The following is a 10,725-nucleotide window of genomic DNA, read 5'->3' on the forward strand; positions in this document are numbered from 1 at the left end:
CATTTAATCTGTAGCCTAATGAACTGCATGCTTTCCGGAATCGTAGTGGGAGAACCACGCAGACTTGTTATCCCATGACACCAAATATCCTACTTTGTCTAGCATATTTTGTTTTGTCTAAATTTGGAAAGTTTACTGACAAATTTGTAATTTCCATCAGTCCTGTCATGACATTTATGAAACAGGTACTTTACTCGCATAAAAAGGTTGGATGGAAAACTGGTTACTGTTACTGGTTACGGTCTAGTGGTTCAAATAGTTGCCGTATGAGGAGCTTCATTTTGCTGTGCCACGTTCAGGTGCAAAGTCTGATGCCCTTACCTTTTTCCATTTTGGATTCATCCAAGTAAAAACGTTTTTGTGAAAGAGGAAACGCATTAATAAAGTATATGAGAAAGACTAACAATTGTTTGGGAAATTATGTCCTTCGTGGCGTCAAGGTTACTTGCTGTAATTGTGCATTAGAAGTACATTATAAATACATGTACAGGGCATTCGGAAAGTATTCAGACCCCTCAACTTTTTCCACTTTGTTACGTTACAGCCTTATTCTAAAATGGATTAAAACATTTTTTCCCCTCATCGACACACAATACCCCATAATGAAAAATCAAAAACAGGTTTAGAAATGTTTGCAATCGTATTAAAAAGGGCTCCCGGGTGGCGCTCTAGTCTACAGTCCCTGGTTTGAATCCAGGCTGTATCACATCCGGCCGTGATTGGGAGTCCCATAGGACGGCGCACAATTGGCCCAGCGTCATCCGGGTTTGGCCGGGGTAGGCTGTCATTGTAAATAAGAATTTGTTCTTAACGGACTTGCCTAGTTAAAAGGTTACATAAAAATGAAAAAAGAAATACCTTATTTACATAAGTATTCAGACCCTTTGATATGAGACTTGAAATTGAGTTCAGGTGCATCCTGTTTCCATTGATCATCCTTGAGATATTTCTACAACTTGATTGGACTCCACCTGTGGTAAATTCAATTGATTGGACATGATTTTGAAAAGGCACACACCTGTCTATATAAGGTCCTACAGTTGACAGTGCATGTCAGAGCAAAAACAAAGCTATGAGGTTAAAGGAATTGTCCGTAAAGCTCTGAGACAGGATTGTGTTGAGGCACAGATCTGGGGAAGGGTACCAATTTATTTTTTCTGCAGCATTGAAGGTCCCCAAGAACAAAGTGGCCTCCATCATTCTTAAATGGAAGAAGTTTGAAACCACCAAGACTCTTACTATAGCTGGCTGCCCGGCCAAACTGAGCAATTGGGGGAGAAGGGCCTCCTTGGTCAGGGAGGTGACCAAGAACTTGATTGTCACTCTGATAGAGCTCCAGAGTTCCTCTGTGGAGATGGGAGAACCTTCCAGAAGGACTACAGTCTCTGTAGCACTCCACCAATCAGGCCTTTATGGCAGAGTGGCCAGACGGAAGCCACTCCTCATTAAAATGCGCAACAGCACGCTTGGAGTTTGCCAAAGGGAACCTAAAAGACTCATACCATGAGAAACAAGATTCTCTGGTCTGATGAAACCAAGATTGAACTCTTTGGCCTGAATGCCAAGCATCACATCTGAAGGAAACATGGTACCATCCCTACAGTGAAGCATGGTGGTGGCAGCATCATGCTGTGGGGATGTTTTTCAGCGGCAGGAACTGGGAGACTAGTCCAGATCGAGGGAAAGATGGACGGAGCAAAGTACAGAGCGATCCTTGATGAAAACCTGCTCCAGAGCGCTCAGGACCTCAGACTGGGGCAAAGGTTCACCTTCCAACAAGATAACGCAGGAGTGGCTTCGGGACAAGTCTCTGTATGTTCTTGAGAGGCCCAGCCTGAGCCCGGACTTAAACCCGATCGAACATTGGAGAGACCTGAAAATAGCTGTGCAGCGACACTCCCCATCCAACCTGACAGAGCTTGAGAGGATCTGCAGAGAGGAATGGGAGAATCTCCCCAAATACAGGTGTGGTAAGCTTGTAGGATGTAATCGCTGCCAAAGGTTCTTCAACAAAGCACTGATTAAAGGGTCTGAATACTTATGTTAATGTGATAGTTTTTGGAAAAATGTATACACTTGCAAAAAGGACTAAAAACCTGTTTTTGCTTTGTCATTATGGGGTACTGTGAGTAGATTGATTAAAGAAAAAAAAAACAATTTAAGAAAAAGGCTATAACGTAACAAAATGTGGAAAAAGTCAACGCGTCTGACTATTCTATCCAGCATAAAACACAAGGCAAATGATTATTTCCCATTAATTTATTTTCTTTAGACTTACACAATACATGTGACATAAATATGCCTTCAAGGTGGAGGCAACTGATTCTAACACACACACACACCCACACGCGCACACACACTTTCTGTCTCACACAACAGAAAAACAACATCAAAATATCCACAGAGAGAAGTAAGAACACAAAATACCATCTAAGAGGAATTGAGCGGAAGAGGGCCTCAACCTCCTGAAATAAACAAGGTGCCTCTGTCCCTTTACCCCTGTGTACGTTCCCATTTTTGTCATCCATCTATTGGTGGTGGTCAGTCACACCTGGGAGATGAATAACACTCCACGTGTTTCAGCTAGTAGTTAAGTACAAGTGTAGTACCTGATCGGGGTCCACTGATTATTGTCTGTAACCAGGGCTGTAGTCGTGTGCTCTTCATGGATGACAAGGGGGCTGAAGGGAGAGGAGGAGAACATCCATACGATGGGGTCACGGATGATGGTATCGCTAATGGTAATAGATTTGGTAAACATGAATTCTGAGAAAACTGAGAAAAAAAATATTCCATTACTGCCTTGTACATGACAGTATGGTGAAATTAAAAGAGCATGGTTGAAATAAAGGGGTCGACCATCGTGTTGGAATGTGGAGGAATGACTGAGGTTTGACTGTCACTGGCCTAAGTAGACATTCACAAACAGGGGCCAGAGAGCACTGGGGGTAGGAGGGGAGGGAGGTGAGAGCTCAGTCCTCCAGGGTACGGAAGGCATTCTGCATGTCCTCCAGCAGCTGAGAGTAGTCTGCTTTGATTTTGGCCTCGCCCTCCTTCACTGGATCCTGAAACAATGGGTACACAGAGACACTGAGGCTAGGAGACACAATGACACCCCAAGACAAAGTCCCACAGTGGATGTACAAAGGCCAGAGTTGGTAGAGTGATTGAGGAAGTTGATTTTGAATGCAGATGAACATGGATAAAGGGGCTGAACAAGCATGTACCTTGAACTTCATAGAGCTGAGTCTGTAGAGGATCTCTCCCATGTGCTCCCGGATCATGGACCAGGTGATCTTGTTGTCACTCTGAGCCGTGGTCTCCACTGCATGTCGCGCCAAGTCATAGAACGCAATTGTGTTGGAAAGGATGCCCACCGTTTTGTAGAAAGGGCAGAACCTTCGGGAAAAGGGCAAAAAATTACATTAATTAACCAATATGGGCTTAATAACCGATGATTAAGTCATTTTAGCATGTTTATGACACAGATGAACGTGTGCCAGAGTGTGTATTTACCGGTCATACGGAGTATAGCCATTCTGCTGCAGGAAGTCATCCTTGAGTAGTTTAGCAACCTCCAATGTGATCTTGTCGGTCTCAGCGAGAGATGCCTGTTGTTAAGTTGACATGGGGGACAGCAATAAGTGCCTAGTGTGTGCATACACATGCCAACCATCAACCCTAGGCAGTATATCAACCCATAACCCTTCCTCACATGAGCTCAGCCTCACCTTTCCCACAAGCTGCACAATCTCAGCCAGATCCTCCTCCTCCTGCAGGATCTCCTTGGCCTTGGTGCGAAGCGGCACAAACTCAGGGAAGTGCTTGTCGTAGTACTCGTCCAGCGCCCGCGTGTACTTGCTGTAGCTGATCAGCCAGTTGACCGAGGGGAAATGCTTTCTCTGAGCCAGCTTCTTATCTAGACCCCAGAACACCTGAGAGATGGAGATAGAGACAGAGAGAAGATAAAAACAGGAATGAGGAGTAGGAAGAGTAAAGGTTTGAATTGTCGAAACTTAAAATTGTCAATCAAATTGTAATATATATACAATTGAGGCATTACCTGTACAATACCCAGTGTAGCTGAAGTAACAGGATCAGAGAAGTCTCCACCAGGGGGAGACACACTAGGGGAAATAACACCAGGCCAAGTTATTCAGACACCAGTCTGCCATCACTGTATTATACATTCCAAGGTGAAGAATACATGGTTCAGGTATCTTGTGTTGCAGGACTGGTACAGAACCTGTCTGACCCTTAGTGTCAGGAGGTATGGGGGCTGATAGAGGTTCCCCCTGCTGGTAGAATGATATAGTACTCACGCTCCAACAATGCTGACGCTGCCCTCTCTCTCTGGGTTACCCAGGCACTTAACCCTGCCAGCACGCTCATAGAAGGAGGCCAGTCTGGCTCCCAGGTAGGCAGGGTACCCGCTGTCTGTGCACAAACAGCACACAGAGCTCTGACTGGCTCAAAATGGCAGACATGTTGCTGTGATAGAGCATGTTTTTTTTTTATACTATTGTTATTGGCTTATTGTACTCACCAGCAGGCATCTCAGCCAATCGTCCTGAGATCTCCCTGAGAGCCTCGGCCCACCGGGAGGTGGAGTCGGCCATCATGCTGACGTTGTAGCCCATGTCTCTGAAGTACTCAGACAGAGTGATTCCTGCAGTGGCACAAAGTAGATGCAGTCAGAATCAGAGGCACAGAATTCCAGTCACCACAAGGTTATGAGAATGAGTGGTGACTGGTGGCTAATCCCCCCACATTCCAGACCAAAAGATGAACAACTACCAACAACGATGATGATTCAAAACAGCCGACACCAGCTTTATAGGTTGCCATCTGTAATGTGATCGCCTGGTACCTGTGTAAATAGAGGCCTCTCTAGCAGCGACAGGCATGTTGGAAGTATTGGCCACTAGAGCTGTTCTCTTCATGATACTTTCAACCTTTCCATCCACTTCCATTGTAAGCTATGGAGCAGGGAGGAATACCATTAGTCAGACTGAAAACACATCACAAACTGGTGATTGGCTATGCCAGACACCAAAGTAGTGTAATTCACTGATCTCATTAACATGTCAATGATTAGAACTTGACACACGGACTATCACTAACCTCAGGGAAATCTCTCAACACTTCAGACATCTCATTTCCACGCTCTCCACAGCCCACATAGATGATGACATCACTGTTGGAATACTTGGACAGGGACTGTGAGATCACGGTCTTGCCACAACCGAAGGCTCCTGGGATAGCAGTAGTACCACCCTGGACACACCTGTGAGCACAGACAAACACAGAGCCAGAAGTAGGTGACTTGTCAGAGGCTTAAGTAAAGGTCAGGATGAAAGGATATGAAGTGGGAATGGGCCAGTAGAAAAAAGGAAAAGAAAGTAGAGATATGTATACTCACGGGAAGAGGGCATCCAACACTCTCTGGCCAGTGAGCAGGGGGTGATTGGCAGGTAGCTTCTCTGTGACCGGGCGAATCTGTCGCACTGGCCAGACCTGGATCATGGTAAACTTCTCTTTCAAACCCTCAAACTCCAGTTCCAGCACCACATCCTGCCGAAACACACAAAATTTACCAAACAACAGAGACAAGACAATGGCATTGTGCCATTCAGCTGTAAAGATGTTAGTAGGTGGAGGGTGACTCACATTTAGGGCTGTGACGATACCAGTACGGCAATATTTTTCCCCATGCCAAACATTTACACGAAGCAGACCAAATTCTTTGGTCCTTTAAAAACCTGCTTTATGTAAAATATTGTGTACTCTAGTTTGGAAAATACATAATTGTGACTCCGGATGACAACATAATGATGTTTGTTTCCAACATTAGGGCTGTTTTCATAAATAAATGAATCCCGCTTTGTGTTTTGTTTCCTTGCCACGATACTAACGAGTATCACGATACTGGTATCGTCCCGGCTCTACTCACATTGACATCATAGTTTCCAGGTGGGGCCACGTAGGTGACAGTGCCTCTGCTCCGGGGAGGCAGCATCAACTTGTGTTTGATCAGCGAGTTCTCAAAGACCGTGCCGTAGATATCCCCACCTGTTATGTGACTGCCAGTCTGAGGCAGAGATGGACAGGGGGGAGAGAACATAATATGTAGATTCAGGAGATGGATCATATTTCAGTGGAGACACATTCAAACACACCTTGCTTACACACTCACAAGGAAATACATTGTTGTCTTACTCTAAGACTCTGGCCAGGTGTAAACTCCCACTTGAGGTCACGGTTGAGGGCTCCAATGTTGACTCCTCTAGGGATGTAAATGCTTTGAGTGAGGTCATTGATGTCTTTGAGGGGCCGCTGGATGCCATCAAAAATGGACCCCATGATTCCCGGACCCAACTCTACAGACAGGGGCTTTCCTGTCCGAAGGACAGGGTCTCCGACAGACACACCAGCTGTGACGTACGTTCAGGAAAAATAACCATATAGCCTAGTAATATGCCAGACAAGAGGATAGGCTAGAATACATCAGAATGGAAGTACACAAAAGCAAGTGAACCGTCAACAGTTACTGAAGGTGGGAGTAACTGTATGTCTAGTTGAGAAGGTATGACTGGAAAGGATACAGGTCTCCTCGTAGACCTGAATGGTTGCCATGTCTCCCTCCAGCCTGATGATCTCTCCCACCAGCTCACTGTGACCCACACGCACCAGCTCGTACATGGCCGCTCCTGCCATGGCGGTGGCCGTCACCACTGTTGATTAAGCAGGTTAGACAAAGAACAGATGATAGAAAACATGTTATTGAAAAATAGCAGGCAGTCTGGCTACATGAACAAGTCGAAATATATATTTTTGCCATACTGGAAATGAGCAGGCTGAATTGAGCAGGTGCTATAGCATGTGCTGAAAGCATTGTTAGCTCACTGAACTAAAGCCATAGGCACGGGCATGAGAGTTATCACTCCCATGCCAGAGCCTGGGATCCTTGATTTGAACTGCAGACACTGACCTGGACCAGAAACTCCATGCACATATCCAAACTCGCTTTCCCGCTCTTCATCACGGATCTTAGGAAGCTTGGAAGTGTCCATCCTAAGTGTGTGTGTGTGTGTGTGTGTGTGTGTGTGTCTGCAAAGAGTAAGGAGAGGAAAAACAGAGATCAATCATGCGACACTCCACTATGACGACACGTGAAAGACATGACACTAGTTATATATTGATAAACTGTTTCAATAACTTAAAATGACTTAATGGAATGAAAATAATTCACCATAACCACACAGAATCATCACATTTCATTCATTGGTACAGTGACATGTAAGCTTGCTCAGTGATAATACCTGGAGAGCTTCGATACCATCTGCTTGGTAAAAGCAGGAGAAAAACAACAAGCTATGAAGCTAGCTAACTAGTCTCTACAGACCATAATACAACTACAAAAGTTCTGAAATACAGTCTTAGTTTGTCGTTTATTACACAAACAAGCAAATCATACTAGCTAGATAGAGCTAAACTAATCGTAGTCAGGCAGGTGACACTGACAGAACGGAAATGTAACAACAGCTAACGTTAGCTAATCTGCGTGGTTTATCATAATGTACTAGCCAGTTGCAATGAATTGACAATAACGTTATATTGGATTCATATGATTCGGGTTGATTACCTTCTCTTAGTATTCAATAGTCCAGGGCCCTTCAGAAATTTCTGTCGGATTAGGAGACTGATCAGCTGACAGGCCCAAGACTACTTTGGGAAACAATCACCATTGTGGCTCGGAGGCCCGAGATTACGTTAGAAAATACGATCTCTGGGAGTCAAAATGGCGTAACAGCGCAACAGTTTCCTTCCTCTTTCGGCTCGTTTAGCTCGAATGCGGCGGCGGCTGCATTCCAATATCATTGACGTGATTTCCTCGTCTCCTTTTCTCAATGACAAAGTTTACTTAGACACTCAGTCAAAATCAAGCTATTGCTTTGATGTAGCAACAGTCGAATAATATCCCATCACTTAGCCCATGTTGGCTGTGATAGGTCTATTGAAGCAGAACATTGGAAAAATAAACTTGGAAGATCTATTAGCCGAATAAACTGCCCAGTTAAGATTTTTAAATTAAATTGGCCTAACTATGCTGGGCTATTTAATCAGCAAAATAGGCTACATATCTACATATATATTCATGTGCCCAAACAGTCTGTACGGAATAGTCTCAAATTAGTGTGTCCCATGACACAAATTATGGAGAGAACAGAGCCACAGAGCAGAACCAACTCATGTTATGATGCATCACATGGCGTGAATCCAATGGTAAGCCTGTGCGTTCATTTTACATAGCGTACCTATAGCTCCCTATATGATTTTATTAGCCTATTCTAGATATGTCTAGTTGCGCTTTCGAAATAGGAACAAGCGCTGCGGTCATAACTTTTGATCAGTTTAAATAGCCTAGTTGTCATGGGATATAGGCCTAGCCTATGTGACATTGATCCTAGCCTATTGCAGAAAAGGGTGGTGATTGAGCCACATATGTTATATGTTATTTATAATCTTTTAGGATTTATTTCCAGGTTATTCTTTTGTAATAACAAAAAATACCGACACGGGATTCGTCTCTTCAGTTGGAACGGGATGAGGACCGTGCGTTTTGCTGTTGGGGCTTTTATCAGTCTGATTTTCCAAGTGGGCATGACACAACAGAGGACGAATGGTGAATATTGCCATAGTTGGAAGGACGCGCAATCTAACTGGCGAGGGGGTTTCCATTGTCCGGAGGGCCACGATCAAAGAGAAGCGGCGATCTGTTGTGGAACGTGTGAGCTGCGCTACTGTTGCGCGCTCATAGGAGCAAGACTGGATCAGGGTAACTGCAACAACCACGAGCAAGTTCTACAGCCTGGCACGTCTGATGACGAGAAAGATGCCAAGAATGCAGGTAAATTGTATCTTTGGCTACAGAAATAGGAACAAATACTTGGTCAATTATTATTTTTCATTAAGGCTCAATGTGCTGGCTATATAATGCCTTTTTAGGCATAGCTACCTATTCATTGATAACACACACACAGTGAGATTCCTTATAAATGGTATTGAGGAATGAGAAAGCCTAATGCAGTGTGTGCTTGAATCCAACCCACCAAATGTGCCTTAAAGTGTGGCCTCATGTCTAAGCATTTATTCTATTCTTCAACATGCAGTTAGTCTACTCCTCACATCACGAGCATCATGTTAAGACTTGATCTGCTGCCAAGGATCTTACAATGAACCGTTTTTTTTGTGTGTTTCATGTGTTGCACAGTTGAATACTTTTCTTGGAATATGAACACATCCCCAGCTTTTAAAGACCATCCTTAAAATGTCTTTCTTTCCTTTCCACTCAATCAATCCATCCACTTCTCCCCTGCCCTCTTTATTTTTGTGTTTTCTTTTCACTCTGTAGTACCTGTCTATGTCCCCTTTGTGATCGTGGGCTCTGTTTTTCTGGCCTTTATCTTTCTGGGCTCCATGGTGGCCATGGGTGTCTGTCTGAGTCGTAAACAGGAGATCTCCCAAAGCCCAGAAGGTGCTGCTGGGCCCCAGGGTGGGAGTGGAGAGCAGCAGCAGGAGGCTGTACCCATGACTGTGAGTACAGGGACGTCCTGTGGTTCCACCTCATCTCTCTACCCTCCCAATGCCAGCCAAGCCTGTCCAACTGGATCCACACGTGTCCACCAAACCTTAAAGAGGCAGGAAACTCCCACCAGCCCACAACCCTCCATGGTCCAACCTTTTACCATGCACCCCTCCATGGTGTTTTCCAGCCTGGTTCACCCCTCCATGCTTCATCATTCCATAATGCATCCTTATATGGCTCAAATGCCCACTCTGTATACCTCACAAGGGGAAAGCCGTCATCTCCCATCTCCCTGCCCTCCATCCAGCTATACCAGCACTAAACCCAGGCACACTGAAGTGATCATATAATTTGTGGCTGTGACTTTGAAAGACTCCAGTATGGAGTATTTGGGTATTCAAATAGCAACATATTAATATGCCCAGGAAATGGAATGTAAATGTGTGGCAGCCAGTTTAGACGAATAAAAATGTTTAGGAGAATAATTGCAATTGGTCAGTTAACAATAATTCAATCATTCATATTTTATTATTCCTTAAAATGTATAGTGTTTCTTTGTAAATATTCTGTACTCATTTCTACAATTTACACATTCAATTGCTGGACTTTTTCTGATGTTTTTTGTTGCTGTCCATAATATAGTTATATTAGCCCTACTGTTATGTATTACTGATGCAAAAGCTACACTACGCACATAACCCTGTCACATAATAATAATAGTAATAATTTGGTGGGGACTTATATTTTGTCCTATTTCACACATGTACAAGTTGAAGAGTTGGACATAGCACCATGATTTAGGTGACATGATACTGTATCATGATATCATGACACCATCATTAACCACAATTTGATCTAAAACATTCCTCAATGCGATCTCTATACATGAACAGAATTTGCTCTGGTGGCTGCAGAGTTTATCATCAAGCCTTTCACAACTTTGGTTTTAGAAGTGGGGGGGGGGGGGACATTAAAAAAAATGTATTCAGTCGGATAAACACTCGAAGAAGCCTACCCGATCGCTCGGAGCGGTCCGCATGGTCCGGAAGCACGCTGTTGCCTCGTTTTGCATCACATTCGAATGATAAAACTGTGAGGGGGGACAAAATGCAATTCAGAATGTGGGGAGGTCATGT

At 44.2% G+C, this 10,725-nt stretch overlaps 2 protein-coding genes across 3 annotated transcripts; one reads left to right on the forward strand and one right to left on the reverse strand.

The window, feature by feature from the left end:
• Positions 1 to 2,243: 2,243 nt before the first annotated feature.
• On the reverse strand, positions 2,244 to 7,772 carry LOC115101425 (V-type proton ATPase catalytic subunit A-like). Of its 2 annotated transcripts, none has more exons than XM_065004883.1 (15): positions 7,646 to 7,772; positions 6,992 to 7,104; positions 6,606 to 6,734; positions 6,220 to 6,434; positions 5,954 to 6,091; positions 5,423 to 5,574; positions 5,125 to 5,287; positions 4,871 to 4,979; positions 4,547 to 4,669; positions 4,323 to 4,437; positions 4,064 to 4,127; positions 3,732 to 3,935; positions 3,517 to 3,611; positions 3,228 to 3,399; positions 2,244 to 3,065 (listed from the first exon to the last, which is right to left on the reverse strand). In XM_065004883.1, exons 2-15 carry the CDS (start codon positions 7,071 to 7,073, stop codon positions 2,973 to 2,975), a joined length of 1,854 nt encoding a protein of 617 aa, XP_064860955.1. In that variant the 5' UTR covers positions 7,074 to 7,104; positions 7,646 to 7,772; the 3' UTR covers positions 2,244 to 2,972. The 2 variants fall into 2 exon arrangements, with proteins under 2 accessions (XP_064860955.1, XP_064860954.1); XM_065004882.1 differs by having other exon boundaries at positions 6,992 to 7,108.
• A 515-nt stretch (positions 7,773 to 8,287) lies between these two features.
• Positions 8,288 to 10,236, forward strand: LOC115147055 (protein shisa-2-like). Its single transcript, XM_029689043.2, has 2 exons — positions 8,288 to 8,911; positions 9,416 to 10,236. Exons 1-2 carry the CDS (start codon positions 8,434 to 8,436, stop codon positions 9,937 to 9,939), a joined length of 1,002 nt encoding a protein of 333 aa, XP_029544903.1. The 5' UTR covers positions 8,288 to 8,433; the 3' UTR covers positions 9,940 to 10,236.
• Positions 10,237 to 10,725: the final 489 nt, after the last annotated feature.

This window comes from Oncorhynchus nerka, linkage group LG19, assembly GCF_034236695.1.
Source record: "Oncorhynchus nerka isolate Pitt River linkage group LG19, Oner_Uvic_2.0, whole genome shotgun sequence".
Classification (NCBI taxonomy): domain Eukaryota; kingdom Metazoa; phylum Chordata; class Actinopteri; order Salmoniformes; family Salmonidae; genus Oncorhynchus; species Oncorhynchus nerka.